General features: G+C 37.6%; 1 protein-coding gene and 1 long non-coding RNA gene across 3 annotated transcripts; both read right to left on the bottom strand.

Moving 5' to 3' along the window:
- Positions 1–851: 851 nt before the first annotated feature.
- On the bottom strand, positions 852–12819 carry LOC139195737 (uncharacterized). Its single transcript, XR_011580596.1, has 2 exons — positions 12639–12819; positions 852–1137 (listed from the first exon to the last, which is right to left on the bottom strand). It is a non-coding gene; the product is annotated as an uncharacterized lncRNA (long non-coding RNA).
- Positions 12820–16592: 3773 nt separating this feature from the next.
- On the bottom strand, positions 16593–23655 carry LOC103409154 (pleiotropic drug resistance protein 1-like). 2 transcript variants are annotated; one of them, XM_070821103.1, is made up of 24 exons: positions 23037–23655; positions 22825–22945; positions 22618–22706; positions 22443–22527; positions 22181–22340; positions 22009–22085; positions 21817–21870; positions 21638–21728; positions 21253–21554; positions 20880–21161; positions 20473–20789; positions 20232–20392; positions 20043–20146; positions 19802–19958; positions 19663–19725; positions 19404–19558; positions 18975–19307; positions 18555–18845; positions 18369–18452; positions 18153–18286; positions 17815–18042; positions 17556–17727; positions 17196–17450; positions 16593–17071 (listed from the first exon to the last, which is right to left on the bottom strand). In XM_070821103.1, exons 1-24 carry the CDS (start codon positions 23363–23365, stop codon positions 16814–16816), a joined length of 4302 nt encoding a protein of 1433 aa, XP_070677204.1. In that variant the 5' UTR covers positions 23366–23655; the 3' UTR covers positions 16593–16813. The 2 variants fall into 2 exon arrangements, with proteins under 2 accessions (XP_070677204.1, XP_070677203.1); XM_070821102.1 differs by having other exon boundaries at positions 18369–18845; positions 23037–23531.
- Positions 23656–25063: the final 1408 nt, after the last annotated feature.

Raw genomic sequence — 25063 nt, 5'->3', positions numbered from 1 at the left:
TAATTGGTGCTGTTAATTTCATTGGATATCATGTTAAAAAAAAATATTATTCTTATTATTTTTTTTGGTGGTAAAATTGGGGGTCAAAAGACCCAAAAAACTATTAACAAAACGTGTCTGAGGAAACTATTAACAAAACGTGTCTGAGGAAACTGAACAGCATCCTCAAAGATCAACCTATCCAGAAGAGGAGGCTCATATAAAGACCAATGTCGAACTTATGGCCTAAATCTGCCAAACCATCGACGACTCTATTCTTCTCATGATAAACATGTGAAACCATGCAAATCCAATCCTTGCGTAATAACTCTCGGCAAGCAGTAATGAGATGAGCTAAGAGGGTGCAGAGAGGAATTAAAATCCATTACTAAAGTAACAGCCACAACAGAGTCCATTTCAACAACACTTTTCTATAACCCAATCTCCAAGCAAGAGAGAAATCACCAAAAAGACCCCATAACTCATCATTAAGCACACTCCCCACACCAATATATATGGTGAAACCAGCAATCCACTCACCTATGCAGCAACACGTAAAATCCCACTAGCACTAGAGCACTCCTTGCCACTCTTCCTACTACCATCCACATTCAACTTGACATAATTAGGAGTTGGAGGAACCCAGGCTAAAAAAATCTTACTCTTCACGGGCTTATTACCAAAATTTTGCACCTCAAAGCAGAGCCGGCTTTGGGGAGTGTGACTGGTTCTATTGCGCAGGGCCCCAAAAATATTTTTTATTGAATATAATAATATATAAAATAATATTATATGAAAATACTATATAAAAATACTAATCAAATAAAAAATATATATATATATAAATCTAATAAACCCAAAAGCCATAAGACTACATACCTAAAATATGTACGGAATTATATAAAATTATAATTAACAAGCTATGTTGGCAAAGCTAATCAATTAAAAGGGAAGAACCCCATCGAGGCAAACAATTCAGTGTCAGAGACTCAGAGTCCACTTTTCTTCTCTCACGCCAAAGTCCCATCGTTGCTTCCCACTTTTCTTCTTTCACACCAGAGTCCCAAACGTCAGAATCCCAAATGCCGTCGCTAGTGTCCCAGTCTGCTTCCCTTCTCTCTTCGTGCCATTGTTCTTTTTCCCACAAATTATTAAACCCTAATTTATAAATTCATAAAATTGAAGAGAAACTGATGAATCATGAAGACAATTCAACTGATCAAAGTGATGTAGACTTCGATTAAAGTAAGATATTTACTAATTTAAGTATATTGACTTGGAATTTGAAGATTTGGGTATTTCTCATCTATAATGATTTTTTTTTTCTTTTGTAATTTTTAGGGCAAAATCAAGAGGAGAGCAGTCACAAAAAATCACTAGACGCACACGTATTGCGGACTATCAAGTGTCATTGTTCATACTTACTACAATTTTATTGTGATCTTGTTTGAGATATAAAAGATGACAGCTTCTAGAAAATATCCATCTAGCTAATTGAAACATCGAATAAAAGAAAAGTTGAACAATTGACTCAGTCTCAAAAATGAGCTATTGATAGGTTCTTTTTGAAAGAAAAAGAACCACAAAGTTCAGTGAATGATATAATTTCGGAACAACAGGATGACAATGAGAAATTAGTTGATGATTTGGGCAATGTTGAAATTGATGACGACCTTGATGAGAATGATAATCATGATGATGCTCCTATTGTCACTGATCAATCGAGTGAGTCCATTCCTCAAACATTTATGATCCTTAAATTTGGGATAGTCTTGAGCCTAAATGGATTGATTTGTTGGCAGAAAAAGGTCATGCAAGAGATCCATCAATTGAGAAAGGTCATAAAGGCCAGTTTAATAGGCATTTTAATGTGGCCTTTTACACTCGATACTTATCCAATAAAGAGAAACATGATAGAGATTGACTAGTCTATTCAAAGGATGTTGATAAAGTGTTCTATTTTTTGTTACAAATTGTTCAAGAAAGGGCCTCTCAAGGGCCAATTAGCAAATAAGGGCTACAAAGATTGGACACATCTCAATGTGAGACTAAAAGAGCATGAAAACAGTTTTGATCACATCTCGAACATGACCGCTTGGATTGATTTACGTCCTAGATTGCAGAAAAAAGAAACAATTGACAAAGTTGTGCAAGACCAGATCAAGAAAGAAAAAGAGCATTGGAGGGAGTTACTACGAAGGTTGATTTCCATTATGAAATATCTAGCTAAATACACAATGGCTTTTCGTGGAAATAATGATATGCTTTATCAAGAAAGTAATGGAAATTTTATGGGCCTAGTTCAAATGATGGCTGAACCTGATCCATTGATAAAAAATCATCTTCAACGCTTCCAAAATAATGAGATTCGCTATCATTATCTTAGTCCTACCATCTAGAATGAGTTGATATTGTTGATATCTTGTGAAATCGAAGTTGCAATCATTCAAAAAGTCAAAGAAGCTAAATATTTTACCATGATACTTGATTGTACTCCTAATTTTAGCCGCCAAGAACTGATGACCTTGATCATAAGATGTGTGGATATGAACAGTACTCTAGTAACAGTAGAAGAATATTTTTTGCAATATATGATTGTGAGTAACACATCAAGAGAATGACTGTTTGAAGAGTTATACAATGTATTAAAAGTTCTTGATCTTGATATTGATGATGTGAGAAGGCAAGGTTATGATAATGGATCAAATATGAGAAGGAGACACCAAGGTGTATAAAAGAGGCTTTTGGATATAAATCATAGGGCAATGTACACTCCATGAGGTTGCCATAGTATTAACTTAACACTTTGTACTCTTGTGGCAAAGCGAAAGACTTCTTTGAAACAGTACAACGTATTTACAGCTTGTTCGCAAATTCTACAAAATGATGATTGATTCTGAAAGAAAATATAAAAAGACTTACTCTCAAATCATTGTCGGCCACACGATAGAAAAGCCGTGTTATGAGTGTTAAAGCAATTCAATCCCAACCTCTACAAATAAAAAAAGTTTTACTCCAATTAGCAGAAAGTGACAATGACTTTGTTTGTACCATACTTGACCAATCCCGAAACTATTGAGCATCAGTCAACGTTATACCATCAAGAATCCCCAAGAGTTTCCCTCCAACCAGGAGGCCAATCACAACGCAACACGTGTCAATACCAAGAGGCCAATCACAAGGCGACATGTGTCAACATCAGGGGCCAATCACAACATGACACGTGTCAAGGGCAGAACAAAGCTAGAAACTCTCTTCTATAAAAGGAAATCATTCTCCCACAATAATCCCTAATGTCATTTGTACTAAATCATTCACTAGTACTCATTAAAGGAGAGCTTGAACCTATGTATTTGTGTAAACCTTTCACAATTAATGAGAACTCCTTTACTCCGTGGACCTAGCCAATCTGGATGAACCACATACATCTTATGTTTGCTTCCCTGTCTCTATCCATTTACATACTTATCCACACTAGTGACCGGAGCAATCTAGCGAAGGTAAAAAACTTAACACTTTATGTCGTACCAAAGTCCTCACTGATTTTGTGCATCAACAGACTTAGTAACAAGAAGTGCAACTAAATCTTTGGCAACATACAACATTGGGAATTTTGAATTTTTATTGGGCATGACTATTTGGTATGAAATATTGGCTGTTGTTAATGAGGTTAGTAAAGATTTGCAATCTAAAGACATGCTTATTGATGTTGCTATAGAACAAGTACAAGGATTGATCGCTTATTTTGAAAAGTACAGAGAAACTGGGTTTACGGAGGCTATGATTAATGCTAAAAAACTTGCTATTGAAATGGAAATTGATCCCGTGTTTCCAGAAAAGCGTCAAGTTCATAGAAAAAGACATTTTGATGAGAATGAAGGTGAATCATCACAACCAACTGAACAATGAGCGGAGGAATCTTTTAAGGTTCATTACTTCTTGTATATAGATCAAGCTATTGGTTCACTGAAGAGAAGGTTTGAAGAATATCAAGTGTATGATAATATATTTTGATAATATATTTGGGTTTTTGTTCACTTCAGAACAGTTGAATTCGATGGACAATGATAAATTGAAAGATTGTTGTGATCAGCATCAAAACTTTCTCACGAAAGATGAGCTCTTTGATGTTGATGGGGATGCATTATTAGTAGAGTTGAAGCTTTTACGAGAACGTTTGCCAAAAGAAATAAAGATATCCATTGACATATTGAACTATTTGAAGAGGATGTGTTGTTTCCCGACTGCACGAAGAGCCATCTTTAAGTGAAACTTCAGTGCTAGACTTTTTTAAGTTTTGTTTATTTGGTTTCTTTAGATTGAACTTATTGTTAGTTATTAGTACTATGGTTACTTTGTAGTTTTCTTTACAATTAATAATGTTGATGCACAAAACCGGAGGGGTCTTGGAACAACGTAAATCCGACCATGAATATGCAAGAACGTAAATAACACAAGATGTATCGTGGTTCACCCCAATGTTTGGGCTACGTCCACACTGATGTTGATATTGTTTCTCTTTAACTATATGTATGGGTTACAAGTGTAAGGGGGAGTCCCCCCAGAGAAAGAGAGAGTTTGAGAGAACTTCTCTGTTTGTGAGAGGATGAGAGGGTAAGCGCTTTGTAATGTGAGAGTAAGGCTTGAGGTTTGTGAGGGTGATGAGGCCCTTTTATAAAATAAGGGCTCCTCACTTAATACATATTTGCCCCTTCATTTATTACATAATTGCATTTGAGTCCCCCCGAGTATTTATACGAGGTCTAAATACGGAGGCCCTAAGTATGGTACAAACAGTAGTCCCTCAAGTCTTTAGTTAAGAGAGTCTTTTGGCTGGAGACTTGAAATTCAGTCCATGTGTGGGCCGAAGTAACTAGATGTCGTCTTGAATTGATACTTGATATGAGGCGGTGCTCAAAGTGAAATGATGCTTAACTAGAAGTAGCACATGTTGCGAGGCTGCTCGGTTTGTGGCTTATGTTGCCTTGGTTGGCTCGGCTTGTGGCGTTGAAGGTAAGGGAGTCCCTTTTATAGAATAAGGGCTCGCTCCTCAATACATGAATGATGGGTTAGAGTTGATGTTCTCTAATGATGGTGAGGGAGTTCCTTTTATAGAATAAGATATTGCTCCTCAATACATAAGTGATGGGTTAGGAGTGATGCTCGCGGCGTGCTCAACTGGTGGCGATGCTCTCTAATGATGGTGAGGGAGTCCCTTTTATAGAATAAAGGTTTGCTCTTCAATACATAAGTGATGGGCTAAGAGTGATGCTCGCGGCGAGGCGGTTGCTCAGTAAGCGGTGATGCTCTCTAATGAAAGTGAGGGAGTCCCTTTTATAAAATAAGGGCCCGCTCTTTAGTACATGAAGAATGGGTGCTTTCTAATGAAATTGAGGGAGTCCCTTTTATAGAATAAGGTTTCGCTCCTCAGTACATAAATAATGGGCTAAGTCCCCCAAGTATTTTTTATGAGGCCCAGTTGTGGAAGCCCAATATATGGTACATAGTGTAGTCCCCCAAGTCTTCAGTCAATAGAGGTTGTTGGCTAGAGACTTCAAATTCAATCCATGTTTGGGCCGAAGTGGCGGTTGTTTGGAGGCGGTATTTGTATACCCTGCACTGAAGCTTTGTAGGTGAAGCTTTTGAAAGTGAAACTTTGAAGCTGGAGCTTTTGTAAATGCAGCTTTGAAGTCGGAGCTTCGTAAATGAAGCTTTCGAAGCTGGAGTTCTGTAAATGAAGCTTTCAAAGCTGATTAACATAAGTGATGCTCATGAATGTTTATGTTGTTTGACATGAGTGATGCTCATGAATGTTGACATGAGTGATGCTCATGAATGTTGACATGAATGATGGTCATGAATGTTTATGTATGATTGTCATGAGTGATGCTCATAAATGTTTATGTATGAATGACATGAGTAATGCTTATGTATAATTTTGGAGTACTGGACGTACTTTTGATCACTTGGTTGGTGATAATAGCGGCATGCTGCCGAATAATTTTGGAGTATTGGACGTACTTTTGATCACCTGGTTGCCGAAATTTTGAAGTACTGGGTGTACTTTTGATCACCTGGTTGGTGATAAGAGCGACAGGCTGCCGAATAATTTTGGAGTACTGAGCGTACTTTTGATCACTTGGTTGGTGATAATAGCGGCAGGTTGCCAAATAATTTTGGAGTACTGCGCGTACTTTTGATCACCTGGTTGGTGATAAGAGCGGCAGGCTGCCGAATAATTTTGGAGTACTGCGCGTACTTTTGATCACCTGGTTGGTGATAATAGTGGTAGGTTGCCGAATAATTTTGGAGTACTGGACGTACTTTTGATCACCTGGTTGGTGATAATAGCGGCAGGCTGCCGACTAATTTTGGGATACTGGACGTACTTTTGATCACCTGGTTGGTAATAATAGCGGCAGGCTGTCGAATAATTTTTGGAGTACTGGACTTTGATCACCTGGTTGGTGATAATAGTGGCAGGCTGCTGAATAATTTTGGAGTACTAGACGTACTTTTGATCACCTGGTTGGTGATAATAGCGGTAGGCTGCCGAATAATTTTGAAGTACTGAACGTACTTTTGATCACCTGGTTGGTGATAAGCAAGTGGGTGTCCGGTCAGACAATAGATCACCATGAACACGTGGCTTATCAATCTATAAGTTGGTAGACTTCTTTAATCAACAACAATGTTGATCAGTGGATCTAGTTGCTCAATAATTCCTGACAATAAATGACAGTATAAGTACGACCGTATAATGAATAAATCAAATTGACAAAGTTTGTTAAGGCAAAATTTTGTATTATGTGCCTTTTGTGAATAAATGATTTATTCTGTTCTGTGATAAATGACATGCTGCATAAATCAACAATATATTAGGTATTGCCTAAATGTGTGTGTATATATATATAATCATGAATAAATGATTTATTCAGTTGTTTGATAAATGACATGCTGCATAAATCAACAATATATTAGGTATTGCCTAAATCTGTGTGTTTATATTTATAATCATGAATAAATGATTTATTCAGTTGTTTGATAAATCACATGTTGTATAAATCAATAACGTGGTAGTAATCATGTGATATCAGAAATAATAATTGTATTATTTAATCATAAGTCATTATGACATAAAAATAATAAAATTATTATTCTATAATTAGTCATCATGACACAAATAAAATAATAAGATATTAAATAAACAATGATACTGAGAAAACATAATGATGGGATATTAAAGGAGAGTATCTTATCTTTTTCCATGTGGGTGGTCGACAGTTGTAGATCGTTGGTGTGTAGCAGATCCATCTCACATGACTGTACCAACAACAATCCCAGAGACCAAAAAAGTATGGTCAAAATATTGTTGAGTATACTGAATTTATCACATGGTTGCTGGGTAAAGCTTCGGATGACAGCTCAAAACATCAGAGACCAAGAAAGTATGGTCAAAATATTCCTCTCGCACGTTCCTCCACGATTGTGTCTGTCAAAATATTCCACAATATTGAGAGGGTTCTGATATCAGCACCATTTTTAACCATATATCTGGACACATTCTGGCGAACCCACAAATCAGAGGCGTCGGCGGAAGAGCTCAAGGCGGCCAACATCTCATTGGGGATGCCAACCATGACCTGGATGCCGCTGCCCAAGAGAGCCCGAAGAGAATCTGGGTCGGCATCGAAAAGCTTCACCTATGATATCTTGTTATCTTTCATGAGATCCACCACCACGGAATGCTTGAGCCTGTGGAAGGACATGCTGCCCCAGTTCACTCTTATGGCTGACTTCGCCCTCCAAACCACCACTAGAAAAAATAGAGCTGCTGCAAATGCCCAACTCCATTTCCTCTTGGCTTCTAACATTTTGTCAGATTAATAAATAATCTTATCAAACCCCAACAATTATGAACCAGATTATTCATTCATTCATTCCCCACCTGGGTTCATTAACTCGACATCTGCTAGGCAGAGACTGAGAGTCTGAAAGTGCATTGTATTGTATGTGGTTGTCAGATTTTTTTTTTTTTATGGGTGCTTGGGAGAGTGTGAGTCGGCTCTCCCTGTTTGCCGTCATGGCCGTCGTAGATGCCGAAGAAATGAAAGGGTAAGATCTCGACGGAGGATGTGGAACCAGACGCTGTACAACCGCTCAATCGTCGTCCACGAGACCTCGCCGGAGCTCATTCAAGCTTCTGTTGTTACATGAGCTGAAGCGTGAGCCTGTCCTTACTTTAGAGGAAACTTGGAATTTCTTGCAACTTTTGGCTATGGCGGAAAGCTGAAGACGGAGAGAGACTGAGCGTCGACTGAGCTTTTGGTTGCCCTAAGATGGTTCCTTCACCATGAGTACGAGTCTCAAATTTCAACCAAGATGTGTGGAGATTGCTTGTGGACGAGAGAGTTGTACAGTAACAGCCAATCCCTGCCATCGAAAGAGTTTCTCGAATCCTCAAACTTCTGAGTTCTATCCTCCGTTACTTGTGGACGTAATCAACAGCCAATGATGGCCCAAGAAATTTGGATGCGGCAATGGGTTTCTGCAGATTCACGGTGGACAGTGTGAGATTTGATGAAAAAATGAAAGATAACCGACATAGCTTTTCGTGTCGAATCCCACAAATGGCGCCAAATGTTGATGCACAAAACCGGAAGGGTCTTGGAACAACGTAAATCCGACCGTGAATCTGCAAGAAAGTAAATAACATAAGATGTATCGTGGTTCACTCCAATGTTTGGGCTACGTCCACACTGATGTTGATATTGTTTCTCTCTAACTGTATGTATGGGTTACAAGTGTAAGGGGGAGTCCCCCCAGAGAAAGAGAGAGTTTGAGAGAACTTCTTTGTTTGTGAGAGGATGAGAGGGTGAACGCTTTGTAATGTGAGAGTGAGGCTTGAGGTTTGTGAGGGTGAGGAGACCCTTTTATAGAATAAGTGCTCCTCACTTATTACATATTTGCCCCTTCATTTAGTACATAACTGCATTTGAGTCCCTCGAGTATTTATACTTGGTCTAAATACGAAGGCCCTAAGTATGGTACAAACAAATAATATTTAGAAATAGATGGTTAGTGAGTTTTAAAGTTTATTTCGATATTGCTTTTTAGCATCAATACATCGTTCAATTTTTTTTAAGATGTCTTATAAGAAGGGCCCCTCTATGAATTTTGCACACGACCCTCGAAATCTCAAAAACGGTCCTACCTCAAACCACTCTTTAGTAACTTTGAAAATAAGAATCTGAGGTTGACTTGGGAAAACAAAATCAAACGCGAAATGCTTAAATTCCACCATTTCCATAACCATCAACAAGCAAAGGAAAAAATACACCACCAAACCAGATTATGGCATAACAATATTCTCGAAAAAAGATTCATTCTCATCCAATCATGAAAGTCAATAACAGCCTAGTACAATAAATTTCAATGCATACCCAATTAACTCCACACCAACTTTGCACCATCACATCGTCGAAGAATATGATCAATAGATTCAACACAACTATCACAAAAGTCACAATAGGAATTATCAGTCATACCTCTCTTAGCTCTATGCAGGGCTGGTCCTGAGTTTTTGGATGCCCAGTGCGAAAGCTCAAAATGTGCCTTTTTTTAATACTGAAATATATGTTTAAAAAAAAAAATTCAACGAGGGCTGGAACCCAGTCGAAGCTAGGGGGCTAGGCCCTCACACCCAAATTATATTACTTGAGAAAATATACAACCGGGGAGGGGGGGACATAGTACCTAAACCCTGATAATCAAAAATACAATCATATACAACCATTCCTAGCAAAGCTCCTTGAAATTTCAACCTTTAAGAAATTGTCTTCTAGCATTTTTTGAAGCAAAATCATCAATTATATCATCATACTCCAAGTCTTCAATCTCATCATTTTCAATGCATAAGATTGCTAATCCATGTAGCCTATCTTGAGTCATAGTGGTCCACAAGTAAGATTTTAATAATTTCAATTTTGAAAAACTTCTTTCTGCAGATGCCACAGTCACAGGTACAATCAACAGTACACGATAAGCAATCAATACACTAGGACACATGTCAGTTTCTTTTACAAAGTTTGCTATTTCCATGGATGTCCAAGGGTTATTAGAAAGAAATGCTTCTTCAGGTAACATCATTTGCAACACATGTAATTTAGAACATAAGTCGGCTCCATCTACATCCATGGTATTTCCATGTTTCAAATGTGCTTCAAGATTCATACAATTTTCTTTTAGTTGTTGATCATTTAATGAAATTAACTTCGGTGCATCAAACAAGAAGCCAAAAATAGATTCAAAAGTCTTTAACTGTTCAAACCTGTTTTTCAGTTGAGAAAGAGCAATATCCACTATAACAAGAAAATAATCTATTCTAAATAATTCTTCAGCAAACTGTTGTTCCCTCTCATTACCATCAACTTCGTCATGATGTCTTTTTCTAGGTCTATGACGTTTAATTTGAAAAACAAGGTCAATTTCCAAATCAAGTGCAATTTTTTTAGCATCACGCATAGCAGAAGCGAAACCAGTTTCTCTGTAGTTTTAAAAAAAGGTAACAAGTGCTTCCAATGCCTTTACAGCAACATCAAGACGCATGTCTTCAGATTGTAATTTTGTGCTCACTGTGTTAATCTTCAACAAAATGTCATACCAAATAACCAAACTTAATACAAAATCAAAACTGGAAAGTTCTCCTGATGCTAAACATCCTACATCCCTACTCAATTGGGGATTCTCAGTATTTTCCACCAACGTAAACAAAGCATTTCTAACTTGGGCTACTTGGGATTTAATTGCTTTAACACTTTCAATGTGACTTTCCCATCAAGTAGTTGACAATGATTTCAAAGTTAAACCATCAATATGTTCAAGCAAAATATTCCAACGCTTTGTAGAGTTGGAAAACACCGTATATATGCATTGACATGCTCCAAAAAAAAAGATTTTGCTTTAAGACATGAACTTGCCATATCACAAACTATTAAATTAAGACAATGAGAACCACATGGCATGTAAAAGGCTCTGGGATTTATGTCTAGCAATCTTTTCTGGACACCTTGGTGTTTCCCTTTCATGTTAGATCCATTATCATAACCTTGTCCCCTCACATTAACAATATCAAGATCAAGAGACTTTAGAACATCTTGCAACTCATTAAAAAGTCTTTGTCCTGATGTATCTTCCACACTTAAAAACTCCATGAAATACTCCCTTATATATAATGACCTGCTTAACAAGTCAACACATCTCAAAATTAAAGTCATATGTTCCACATGACTTGCATCAGGAGTACAATCAAGAATGACAGAAAAAAATTTGGCTTCTTTTACTTTTTTAATGATTACGGTTTTGACTTTTGAAGCTAAAGTAGCTATCAACTTATTTTGGATTTTACGGCTCAAATAGTGGTGATGAATCTCTTTATTCTCAATGAGTCGAAAATGCTTTTGCATTATTGGATCAAACTCTGCAATCATTTCAAGTAAACCTAAGAAATTGCCATTAGAGTCTTCATAAGGTCTTTCATTTGTTCCACGAAATGCTAAATTACGTATGGCAAGACATTTCACAACAATAATTTTAAGCATCACTTGTTTCTAATGATTTGTCTCTTTCTGGATTCACAATTGAAATTCTTTATTAATTGTCTGATTTTTTTGTCAATCTACTTTTCAACTCAACCCAAGTTCTCGAATTAATGAGATGCTCTTTACTCCTTTCATGTTGATCAAGCTTCACACCAAGATGTCTCCGATCATTAATTCCATCTTTTGCTAACTCACTTTTTGAGGCAATTGTTTTAAACAATTTACAACAAAATCAAAAGACTTTATCCAACTCTTTTGAGTACATGAGCCATTTCCTATCATAAATTTCACCTGTTGGTAATTTTTGATCATAGTAGTGTGAGGAAAATTTTCTAGAGAGTTTGTCCTTATGATAAATGATATTAGTTTCTCGAATTTGTCCCTTTTCTACAAGTAAGTCTCTCATTTTTGCATTAAGACCATCCCAAACTCTTGGAACATAAATGTTTAAATGAAAAATAGGTTCAAGAGATTCAATATTTTCCTCTACACCAATATGATTATCATCAACATTTAAATTCACATCACCACCATTTTCATGGTCTTGAGACTCATCACCAACATTTTCTTCTAAATCACTACTATTTTCATGATCATGAGACTCTCCAACAACATTTTGTGATTCTTCACCAACATTATTTTCTCTCAAATTTTTTACTGGCTCATTTTTTGTAGAGAAAAATTTATGAAGAGATCCTCCTAAACTTTCACCAATTTCGTTATCCTTTGCCTTTTTTTTCCTTTTCATATTACCGGAGAGTTGTTTCCTAAAAGACATGGCTTTGATAATTTGTTTGCAAAAATTACCTACACATGATATAACAAAAATTTCCTATCAAAATTATCATTCCAACACATATTATATATTATAAAAATACGAACACATAGTCTAACATATTATAAAAATTAAACCTAAAAATTGGCTTTGAAATGAAATCAAATAATTCAATTCATCAACAACAACAATTCTATACATCAATTATCATATAATTCTATGTCACTTGCAAAATTTTATATTAAATTATGAATTGATGATTCAAATTTTAAAAATTAGTTTACCTCAAAACTCAAAAGGGTTGGTGGTGAGTGAATGCTTTTGGCACTTGCACTTGCAGCAACCAATGAATGGTGAATGGGCTTGGCGCTGCTGAGGAAGAGGTCATGTGCAGCTGAAAAGGGAGTCAGGGTCAGACGGCAGGGAGAGGGAAGTGGGGAACAAAGGGGGGGGGGATATCGGGAAAGGGGGAGTGGGGATATGGGAATACGGTTAGTAGGGACCGAGTGGTCCTTTAATGATGTTTTGTATTTTTTTTTTTTTTTTTGGTTGTGATGCCCTGGACCGAGTGGTCCTTCTAATCATTTAATATATATATATATATATATATTATTTTTTTTAATTAAACCTGGGCCCTTTTTTTCACCTTTCTTGGGCTCTTGCCCTCTAGCTCCTATTTGGGCTTTGGACTTTTTTTTTTAATACCTAGTTATTTGGGTTATTTTTTTGGGAACTTTAACGAAAAGCTCATGGTACTGTTCACTTTAACGAAAAACCACATTTTTACACTAAAAAGTCAATCCTGGTACTATTCACTTTACCCTTTATTTTGTCCTTATCATTAAAACTCAAAGTGTTCAAACCCTTTTCATTAGTTTTCCTTATTTTTTTTGGTGCCCCCTTTAGTTTTGGGCCTTGGACAGCTGCCCCTGTGGCACTGGCCCTAGGTTGAGCCTGGCTCTATGCTCATTGCAAAGCAATCCCTAATGCAGAGTCAACCATAAAAAATGAAGCACTCGAGTAGGTAGCTTAAGCTTCCATATATCACCCCAACTCCAATCGGCAAAAACTTCATCAAGAATGAGAGATAAACCTATAGGCCGGCATGCCTAAGAAATCTTATTGCATAAAAGGAAGAATCTCAAGAGGAGGATCAACGTGTCAAACAAGAGAAGATGAGAGAAGCCATAAATTGGCTAATTTGTCAGCAATTGCATTCTATTATGGAAATGTATGGGTACAACGAAAAACCATGTGATGCAATCAAGAAATACAGTTTCTACAACGAGTCCGGAGCGACCAATAAGGAAAAAGAAATCATGAGCAAAGCAAGATACCACACTAGAAGAATCATTTTCAAGCCATAAATTTTACCAACCACGTGCATGAGCTAACTCAATAGCAAGAATGATAGCATAAAGTTCTGCTGCATGCAATCCTCGTTGATGCGCTATCTACAAATTTCTACGTAAATCCATACTAGTGGCAGCTGGTAGTTAGGTACTACTAAATCCTTACAGCTCCAGGTTATCGGTACGCCTTGATGCTAGTAGTGAGAGTAATCAATCTTCTACTAAATTCAAAAAGATGGCTATAATTCTATAGAGTCTAAATTTTTGTTATTTTTCCAAATTTTCCATTTATGGGGAGAGGGCAATTATTGTAGTATCATATGACGTCACCAGAGACGTTGACCTATGTATTTAATCGCTCGTGAGCTGTGGTATTTGAAGGAATTTCCTTATATAGCTTCCTTTTAACCTAAAATTAGCGTGAAAAGTCTAAATTTAACAACACGCGAAGGTGAAGGAAAGTTCGAATTGTTATTTGCTAAAATTAGACTTTTTGTACCAACCTGTCCCGATTTTATCAGAACAAATAGGGTATTTTCTTGAAATTTCACCCTAGGTTAGGTCTTTTTCTTTTAAAATTGGTTTTTGGGTCTTAATTGGTGACCCCAAGGGGCCCACCCCTTTATTTCTGTCTCTGGTTCCCTTCTCCCTTTTCTACCACGTGGCAGTTCCTTCCTCATCCCTTCCTCGAGTTAACTCTCACGTTTCTCTCTCTGTCTCTTTCTATCTCTCCTCTCTTTTTCTCTCTCCGAAACTCTCTGCAACTCTCTCTCGACCTCACTTTTCCCTCCTCGCCGTTGAATCAACACATACCCACCCATACATAATCACATGGTTACACCTAGTGGCCGTCTCAGCAAAGGAAGGAGTCGGATACCAGTCTTCAAACCCGTAAGCTCGGGGAACTACAACGGTGAACCCTCAACCTTGGTAAGCTTCGGGACTCTTTCTAATCTTTCTCTTAGATCGATCAAACTTTAGTTAGGACTCATTTTAGTTGCTTTGGTGAAGGTTTGTAGTGAGGAACAACTCGGAGCGTGTTTTCCCAGTTTTACCGGTGCGTCCGACGACTTTCGAGCCAATTTCCAACCAAACCACGGCGTGCAAGGTATCAATCTCTTCGTCTCGCTGAGTACTACAACTTTCCTTTTTGTTTCACCCAATTTCGTTAAGTATTGACAAAGTTATGAACATTTAAAGTTTGTTACTCACCTGCTAGGGCCTTTGGCCCGTTAAAATTAAACCCAACCCATTTAATTATTTTAATTATTTTCTGAAATCTAAAGTCATGTGGGCTAGGCTTTCAAGCCCAAACCCATTAGAAACCCTTTAACCCAAAACCCTTTTAGTTTAGACCTTTGGACCTAGGACCTTTCGGCCAGAACTCACCAACCCAGCCTAGATTCGGTTGGAATATTCCTCTGTTGACTTTTGTTGACTTTTCAGAAATTTAACCGAGACCCTTCTTAGGGTAATTCAACGTCCTGAATCCATTTCGGACGTTCGTTTTTCTAAATTCAATTGTTATAATAGAGTTTTATTAATTTGACCCTTTATGTGCTTAGGGGCAATTTTTGTGACGATTCCGTGTTCGCTAGTTTTGCGTGACTTTTCGGCAGCTAAGTATCTGTGAGTGGATCCCTTCTAAAAATACATGTTTTAATAGTAGAAATGCATACATGGAAAAACATGATTTAACAATTATGTTCTATGAAACACTTTGAGATATCATGCTTACTGAGGCTATTTTGAATTATTACTATTTTTCCTATAACCCGTGTTCTTATAGAATATTTGATGGATGACGATATGATATTTAGAACATGTTTAGAACACCTCTTTATAGTATAGATGATGGATGACTTTATACTATGAAGTTGCTTTTCAAATGTATGTATGTTCAATGGTTTTGTACTTACCTAGTGGTCCATATTTCGCTACGGGACGAAGGGATAGATTCTGGTCCATCCCGGGCTACGGTTATGGTGTTGGCATAGGGCTTGAAGTGTTTTTCTTCTAGTTATTAGCACAGGGATGGGGAGCCGGCATGGGGCCTGGGGGTAATTTTCCTCTAACTGTTTGCTCAGAGACGGGGAGCCGGCATGAGGCCTGGAGAGATATTAGACATTCACTAGTGATTATATATACAAGTTATGATTTGAGACATTGCACGGCATGCTAGGTTTCGGAAAACCTATATTTATCATGATATATATGTGTTTTCATAAAATATGGGGGGTTAGCATGTTGATAACTATTTTAGTATATATATATATATATGATCTACTTATGTTTGTTTTGCGTCCCCTTCAGAATTTAGAATAGAGGCATACAATGCTGGGCATCAAGGCACTCCCACATCGGCATCTTCGAGTCCTGGGACCCATTCTTTTATTCATTCAATTTTATATTATTTTTTTTAGTGTTCTAGTTAGTTGTGTGCTCTGAACACGTTCCTTAAATGCATATTATATATATATATATATATATATATATATATATTTATTTATTTATAAGTCTCATCTATCCTTTGTTTTCAGCATTTGCACTCAATAAATGACTTTCGTCACCCACGGGTGTTGGCCAGCACGTGTCTATCCTGGTATTCGGGAAATATCGGAATTGGGGCATGTCACTTTTACTTTGGTCTCAGCTTACGTACAAATTGAGTTGGCTACTGATCACATTTTAAAGTATAAGCTTCATCAAGGTGTTAGCTAGAACAGTCTGTTTCATACTTGAGCGGCGTTAATTAGAACAATATATTCCGTACTATGCGATCAAGTTTGAATTCTCTAATAACTTAATTAATTTCGAATTTAACTTGAATAAAAGATATAAAAGTTTTTATGGATTTGGGATTAAATACTAAATCTAACACTTCAATTTTAAATACTAATTGTTTATATTTATGCAAGGTGTATAAAGAAAAAATAGGGTTCTATCAAGAACAAATGTCCACCATGAGTTTGCCAAACAAAGAGCCCAAATTACTACTTAATTAATTACTACATTTACAAACTTAGGAAAAGATTGACCAATTACAAATAGTTGCAACATATAAGATCAAAGCAGTTCCTGCTGATGTAACAAGCAACAAAACCTTTTTATCTCCTCTGGAAGCTCAACTTCTTGATGGACAAGGCAAAGATGAGTGCAAAGAGTAGAGTGAATCCAACAACCACAGCTGCAACCACTCCGATAAATTCTTGCTTGAAGCCGAAGTATTGCCTCATGAATTCTTCCACCGTTTCACCCGTCTCAAGCTTGTCCTGTATATCTCCAAACTGCGATGTAGCCAGTCCGTACAAGGTCCAAGCCATTGGGCACGCCCAGTAGTACCACCTCCACCATACAGGAATCCTCTGCAGTTAGGCAAAATGAACATGAATCAGAATCGTAGGATCAGAAAAAAAACATAAGTATAGGTTCTAACTTTTAAGGACATCAAAGCCTGCATTAGGAGCTAAGGGGCAAGCAACACTTAACAGTTCGTGGGATGATGAACCCTGAGAAGAGATTCCATATTGCGTAAAACGAGCTGGAACTTATAGCGGCAATGTGCTGGTCCGGCGTCAAGGCCACACCCATCATGCCATAGTAGGTGAAGTACAAAAATGTGAAGTACATGAAGAATAGGTACCACAAGAATTTAGCCACAGTCCATTCAAACCCAATCGTTGCGTAAACTATGACACTGTAGAAAAGAGCTTGTACAAAAACATACGGGATCTCAATTGTAACCTGCAACGAAATATAGAAACGGAGTAAGATAAGACAAATAATGCAAATAGTCCTATAACTAGAACTTAATATAACTTAATCTTAGTACAATGTGTGATTAGCCACCTGCGCAAAGGCGTATGCCAAGGCAGAATACATTCCAGCAGCTCGTTCTCTGTAGAAGACTGTTCTTTCGACATCCACAACGGGCTGCACAGTTGTACAATTTTTGATACCGAGAAAGAGAACAGCAGCGTACATCGAACCAATTGCATTGAAGAGATCCTTTTGCTTTTTTCTGTACTCAAAATTTTCAAAGTTACATTTGGAAGCAAAACATATTGGTTAGAATACATCTATCTTTTGTTTGCGCAGTGTGACTTACGTTTTGGAGCCAAGGTTCCAGAACATTGTCCCAAACATCAATGCTACAAAGGTTGTGTAGATCAACCTGATGGCTGTGTACTGCGTATTGCGCCAATAGGACCAATGTTGTTTCCATAAGCAAGCTATGCATTGGGTTAAAAATGGCTGAGAGTATTGAGAAGGGAAATGGAGATCCTTGGAACCAGGAGCAGGGGTGCTTAGTTCTTTAATAAGTGCTTTGTTTCTCCTGCAATTTTATGGCATATATAAGTACATTTTGTCGACAAATCTAATTTACAAAGAGAGATATTCTTTCGTACGTAAATGGTTTTTTAGGCCGATAGGTAATAAGCAAACCTGTACAGTTCTGAATTCTTATACACTTCAGCAAAATCAATCTCCATAGCTATTTCTTTGGCTGACGAAGTGACTTCCAACATCCATGTTGCTGGATTGTAGCCATCCCTAATTTTACTGACGTTATCGATCCCCTATATATAAATGTGCATGCATTAGAAAAACCTTCAACAATTATCAAGGTACCGAGACTTGAAATTTCTTCCTTCACTATACCTCGAAGTACTTGATCAAATTGCAACAATGGCGGCCTAATGGCCCCACGTAGATCTCTTGTCCTCCTTTCTTCAGTAGGAATAGCTGCAACGACATGTTATATATATCATACCCAAGTAGAAAAGACCAATCAAAATAGAGTTCAAAGTTCAAACAATTCATATCAGAGAAGATTTTGATTTTCACCTCATCAAAAGCGTCAAATATGTCAATGCTTGGCTGATGGATGGTGCAGACGACTGTTCTTCCAGTGTCAACGGTGTTCCTAACTGCTCTCATAACAATGGCCGCAGCTCTTGCATCCAAGCCTGAAGTCGGTTCATCCATGAATATTATGGAGGGGTTAGCCACTAGTTCAACTGCAATGGTCAGCCTCTTACGCTGCTCAGTTGAAAGACCGCTCGCACCAGGTAACCCTACCAATGCTTGCCTCAACGGATTCAGCTCCACAAGGCGCATCACTTCCTCAACAAACATCTGCAATCATGTCCAATTGAAAGTTAATGATCGACAATGAGGCTGGTAATTGCCTTAAAACAGGACCAAATTTTCCTTCAGTTCATAAAGAATTAAATTTAAACTTACAAATTAAGTTCATATACCAACCTTCCTGGTTTCAGAATTGATTTCTGAAGATAAACGCAGCCATGCCGAGTACATCAATGATTCAAAGATAGTAACATAAGGAGAGTGGATGTCATTCTGCTCACAATATCCAGAAATCCGTGCAAACGATTCTTGCTTTTTTGGGTACCCGGAAATTGTGATATTTCCCTCAATATATCCACCAGTTTTTCTACCAGCCAGTACGTCCATTAGAGTTGTTTTACCAGCCCCACTCACTCCCATTAGAGCTGTCAAAACACCTGGCCTAAAAGCACCACTCACGCGCCTAAGGAGCACCAGTTTATCCTCGGGAACACCTTGGTTCTTCATTTCCTGCAATTTCGATTCAAGAAAATGTCTCACAATATTGGATTTGCCCAAGGTTGTCAAGTGTCAAACACATTTGAACTTTGGTTGCATATACATCACCTGTGGCATGTCCACGGAGTATGTGATTTCATCAAAGGTGATGGAATGTGGTTCGAACGGAAGAACCATTCCTCTTTTCTTGTTACCATTTGTGTCATTAGTAGCTTCTTTTGTAACTGAGGAGGACCTGGAGGAGTTACTTCCATCTCTATTTTCTGTACATCCAAAAAATTTGATTTTTGTCAAAAAGATCAAAAAATTAATGCCGGATAGAACTATTGCACACAAAACCGACATACACGAATGTTAGATGTATTACCTCTACTAATTTGAGGAGTTGAGGTAAGATCTTCCAACTCAACAGCCTGTGGCTTCCCAATTGCTGCACAATGTTTCATATTTATGAGTAACTCTCGCTTAGAAGATATGGTGCAAATAATTAAGATGAAAGTACTCACGCTTTAGATATGTGAGAGCCAAAGTGAAAAAAATGTTGAATATAAGCATGTATCCAGCCAATACTCCCGCGCCAATCCAATACCAATAAGGCTCTGTGAAGAATCCCCGCGACTTCAGAACAGCGACTCCTAATGGTTCCGTTGAGTTCGGAAGAACCTTCAAGGTAAAGAAAATTAGACTATGAATTGGGAACAAAACACAAACTAGAATGTTTGAAATGGTTAACGTTCAAAGGACTACATGTCTCCAACTCTTTCCGAGGAACTCATTGACTACTATTGCATTCTGTCCGTACATCAAAGGCGAAGTCCAGTAGCCCCATATCCACCATTTCTTTATATCCTCTGCGCCATCCAAGTCAAAAGATAAATATACAAGTTCAAATAACAGCTAGTAATCAAACATGAGGTGTCTTTTTTACTGTTATACCTCTTGACAGGACAAAACCACCCAGGGCGAAAAGCACGAGAAGAGCAAATGATCCAATTGTGTTGGCAATAGTCATGGTTCTACCAACTCCAGCAATGAATCGGAACATCCCTGAAGCCATCTGATTGATGAGAAAGAGTAGAAAGAATTGCTTGAACAACCTGCATAATGGGCATGAATATCTATCATTTCGGATGGAGAAAACATGAAAAAAGTGGGAGAATTTTCTAGTTATTTTTACCTTCCAACATTTGGATCGTATCCGATGACATAATAGGTGGTAAATACCCAAACCGCAACTTCAACGCAGGTGATAGGGATCTTTAGGATCCACGTGGGAATGGCATATGCCCACGGTGGAAAGAAGAGGAGGTTTCTCTGCTTATAAAATACAGGGAGCCTTGTAACAGTCATCGAAAGATCTGCCATTCCATTGAACATAACAGCAACCAGGGAGAAGAACAAAGCACCGGTATAAACTACCCCGTCAGCTACTGAATTGTGATGCATCTCAGTTCGTAGGAACAATGTCATTGTAATCATAGCCATGATTGAGAGCTAAACAAAAATAAGGAAATATAAATAAAGATTAAAAACATGTAAGTTTGCGTGCAGCATGGAATGAGTCAAATGAAGTGAAAACAGTACTTGGGCAAGCTTGAAAATGTAGACAAATGAGTTCCTCTTCATGAGCAAGAACTCCCTTTCAAAGCAAGCTTTCAACAGTTCAGTTCTACTAACGCCATACTTTTTTGTTGTTAATGCAGCTGGGTGGCTCTTGGCCTTGTCAAATGGAATTGCGAGTTCATCTGTAAGTTTGCGTCCGACATGGAATGATTGGAATGCCTCGACAAATTCTTCTACCGTAATGAACCTGTAAGGCTCATCTCTGCTTGCCCAATACTGCTCCTGATCCTTCCTTGATGTCACCTGCAACATTTATGATTTATTCACACATGAAAAATTACATATATGACACTTTTATGTGTAATGCTCAAACAAAAGCTATGTAGTGACCTACTTCTTGCAGGAAGTCTGCCACGCCTTTCCTCTCGGGACATCTGAACCCCATGGATTCAAAAAATTCAAGAACATTTTCGCGAGGACCTTGGTACACAATGTGACCATCGGAAAGGAGAACAATGTCATCAAACAGTTCATAAGTCTCCGGTGCTGGTTGCAGCAGTGAGATGAATGCGGTGCCATTCAGAATGTGAACATATTGCTTGATCGTATTCACGATTTGATATGTTGTGGAACTATCCAAACCCGTAGATATTTCATCCATGAATAACGCCTTAGCTGGTCCAACCAGCATCTCACCTACATACAATTCATGGGTTTATCAATTCTCACAAACTCATAAATCATGCTCTTTAATTTAAGAACTAGAATTATGTTTTTACCAGTTGTGACTCGTTTCTTTTGTCCGCCGGAGATGCCCCTTATTAAGTCATCCCCAACCATGGTATCTGCACATACATCTAATCCCAAAATCTGGAAAAATCAAATGAATTACTGATCAATAAAGTGTAATTTTCAGAAAACCCTTCTCTTATAGTACAAAATATAAACGTGATTTTACCTTTAGTATATAATCTGTCACCACTTGCGCCCTCTGGCTTTCTGATGTCACTGCCTATATTAAGAGAAACAGTGAATTACAACATGTAAATCGTTGATTGTATCGAAAACATAATTAACAACACACTAACTAACCAGTAGAACTCTCAAGTGGATATCTAAGTTCTGCTAAGTAGCTTTTCTTATTTCTCACCTTCATGTAGATATCTATGTCTGCATCCGGCTTAATATTCTCTTCTTTCTCTCGTCTACTTAACTCTACTAGGATCTCTGCCATAATTCAAACCAACCACGAATAACCTTCGATTAATAGAGTCATCGGTTTGATTCTGAATATTGAACAAAAGTCAGTTATCTAAACCCACCATAACGGTCTCCGACCCCTTGGCATCTTGCAGAGAAGTTCAATGTTTCTCCGACTGTCAATTCTCCCGTATGGACATCACGTTGGCTGATATAGGCAGCAGTCCTCTGAGGCACAAACTCATGCATGCCGTGACCATTGTAGGTCACTCTTCCTGAAAACTGCACAACAATTATTACTCAGATAAATTAGTGACAAAAAACCAACAGCAACCCCTAATGCTAAAATCGAAAACCTGAAATCCAGATTTCGTGTTGTTTAACCTCAAGATCCTGGTCAAGCTGTCCAGCCAAAGCCAACAAGAGCGTGGTCTTTCCGGAACTAGGAGGACCCAAAAGCAGTGCCATTCTGTACAACAAACACATGATCGACCAAGTCATTTTCTTTTCGACCAAAAATACAAAACACATATGAACCAAATTTGCAACACTCTCCCACCTGCAAGGCCTAATGATCCCACTAACATCTTTGAGGATAGACACGTGCTTCTTCTTGCTAGGAAGAATATGAAGGGAGTTCAACAAACCCTTTGGAACCCGAAAACAAATCGTTCATTAAGAATGTATCCAAACTAAAAAGGAAATGGTTACAAGACGGGTCCAAAGATTATATATGCAAAGCAAACTCTACTAGTTAATCATTTACCTCCACCATATTAACACAGTAATTTAAAACTGTCGGCACTGCCCTGCTTCCTGCATAAGCTTCAGCTGCAATTTTCAAATTCTGGAATCTAACTTCAATTTTCGGAATATCAATTCCAACTCTGAGATAAAAACCAAGTAAAACAACCCCATTATTATAAAAAAACCAAGAAGATGGCAACAGCAGAGTTGCAAAAACTTTCGTATTCTTACCTGTCAATGCGGCTCTTGAGTCTCAACAAGAATTTCTCATGATCCTCCTCAGCTACTCCAACTAACCGCTCGATCAAACTCTTCCTGTCTTTCCCTTCAAGATTGCTCACATCAACTTCGTTGGCATGGCCTTGAGGAGTAGAGAGCAGGCCTTTGTTCAAGCGCTGAAAAGTCGGAAGCCTCTGAAGGGCAGCCCATTTGAGAGCTTCCTCATCGTCCTCTCCTCGCGACGAAGACTTTGAGAAAACATCGCTTCCCTTGTCAACCCAGAAGGAAGAACTTCGTGTAAAACTGTGGCCTGCTTTCTCAAGATTACAACTGATCTCCATTGAAGAAGAACAGCTTGAACTTGGGTAGCTCCTAGCTTGAAATTATAAACCAACAAAAATCCCCAAGTCCCCCTTCCTTCCAAAGTATGTGTGGATATAAATTTAGAAACACATATATATATATATATATATGGAAATTATGGTATAAAAAGGCTTTTTGGCTATGTTGTTTGTCGGCCACTTTCTTTAGCTTTTGCAGAAATAATTTTAATAGGAAGATAAGATCTTAATTTGTGCTGTTAATTTCAGTGGGGTTGCTCCATGTCATGATCCTAAGTTTGTGCTGGCATTAGACATCATGGATGAAATCATGACAACGTCCCCCTCATGTGTATTTCTATTTGGGTGTGATATCCACACATCCTATTTTACTTCTCACACATTTTTTTAATTTTCGTTCGTCGGATCGAATGAATTGAAGAAAATTAACGGATATAAATTATCAAGGGTGTGAGAAGTAAAATGAGGTGTGTAGATAGTAAATCCCTTTCTATTTTTATCTTAATAAGATTATGGGGTTGAAAGAAAAGAAAAAATAAAAGGAGAGGATGAAATCATGACATCATGGATGAAATCATGATATCATGTACAGTTAAGTTGTTTCCCCTTTTTTTTTTTCTGTCAAAATTGATGCCCCTATATTTTTGGTCAAAATTGTTGCCCTATTTCTATTTCATCATGTGAGGGTCTGGCTTTTTTAACTTTATAATTCCAGCAATGTACGGTACTGCGGTCGGAAGTGATGTCCAAACATTCAAATCCAAGAGGAGAAAGAAAATTTTGGTTTGTATTTGTTCAACCAACTTACGTGTGTGTAGTTTCGGGTTCGTTCATATTTTTACACAAGCACACAAATTATTAGAACGCAGTATTACTTGGGATAGGTAGAGAGAAGAAGTGCTATTTAAATCAAGATACTAGTACAGGTAAAACACGTCAAGGCCGTTAATGTGTTTGAACAAAACACAACGAACTTTTGACTTTTTATTTTATTTACTTTGTTTGTGAGCAACACTGTTGTTCTAACTAAATTTAAGATTCCGATTCTCATCTATTTCTTTTTTCCTCTTTTTGAAATATTGTCTATTTAAAACGCTCACGATTAAATCACGTCAATATTTTACGTTGACAACTTTATAGAAAAACAGACAAAAAAAGCGAGAGAGATAAAAATAGAAAATTTAAATCGGAGAGAATCCTGCTCCTTAAAGTTGAGGCAGCACTAACAAAAAGATAATCATGATGAGAGCCCAAGATAAGTGGAGGAAGGGATTTGGGATGTCAATTCTTAGGTGAATTATTGGATTGGGGCCCCGCGGCGCGTGTAGGATTTAAATGGGTTGGAGATGGATTACAGAGTCCAAGGGGCCAGAAATTGGGCCAAATTCCCCCAAATAGCTTTATGACAGAATTTCTAAACTTAATTTGCCAAAAAAAGAAAAACATAAACCCAATATATAACTACATCGTTGATCTATGAATTTTCATCATAATTTAGATTTGATTTATGAATTAAAATTTTGTTAACTAAGGCTCCTAAATGTAACAAAACGCGCACCATTATTCATTTTTTTGTGAGATTTTCCATCAATTTGATTACATGATAAGACATAAGACCCATAATTAATCTCTGAAGTTTTACTATAATTTAAATTTGATCTCTGAATATATTTAGGATTAAATATGTGAAATCAGCAT

Source organism: Malus domestica, chromosome 05 (assembly GCF_042453785.1).
Source record: "Malus domestica chromosome 05, GDT2T_hap1".
Classification (NCBI taxonomy): Eukaryota; Viridiplantae; Streptophyta; class Magnoliopsida; order Rosales; family Rosaceae; genus Malus; species Malus domestica.
Note: the sequence above shows the minus strand (reverse complement) of the source record. Positions and strands in the feature narration are given on the sequence as shown.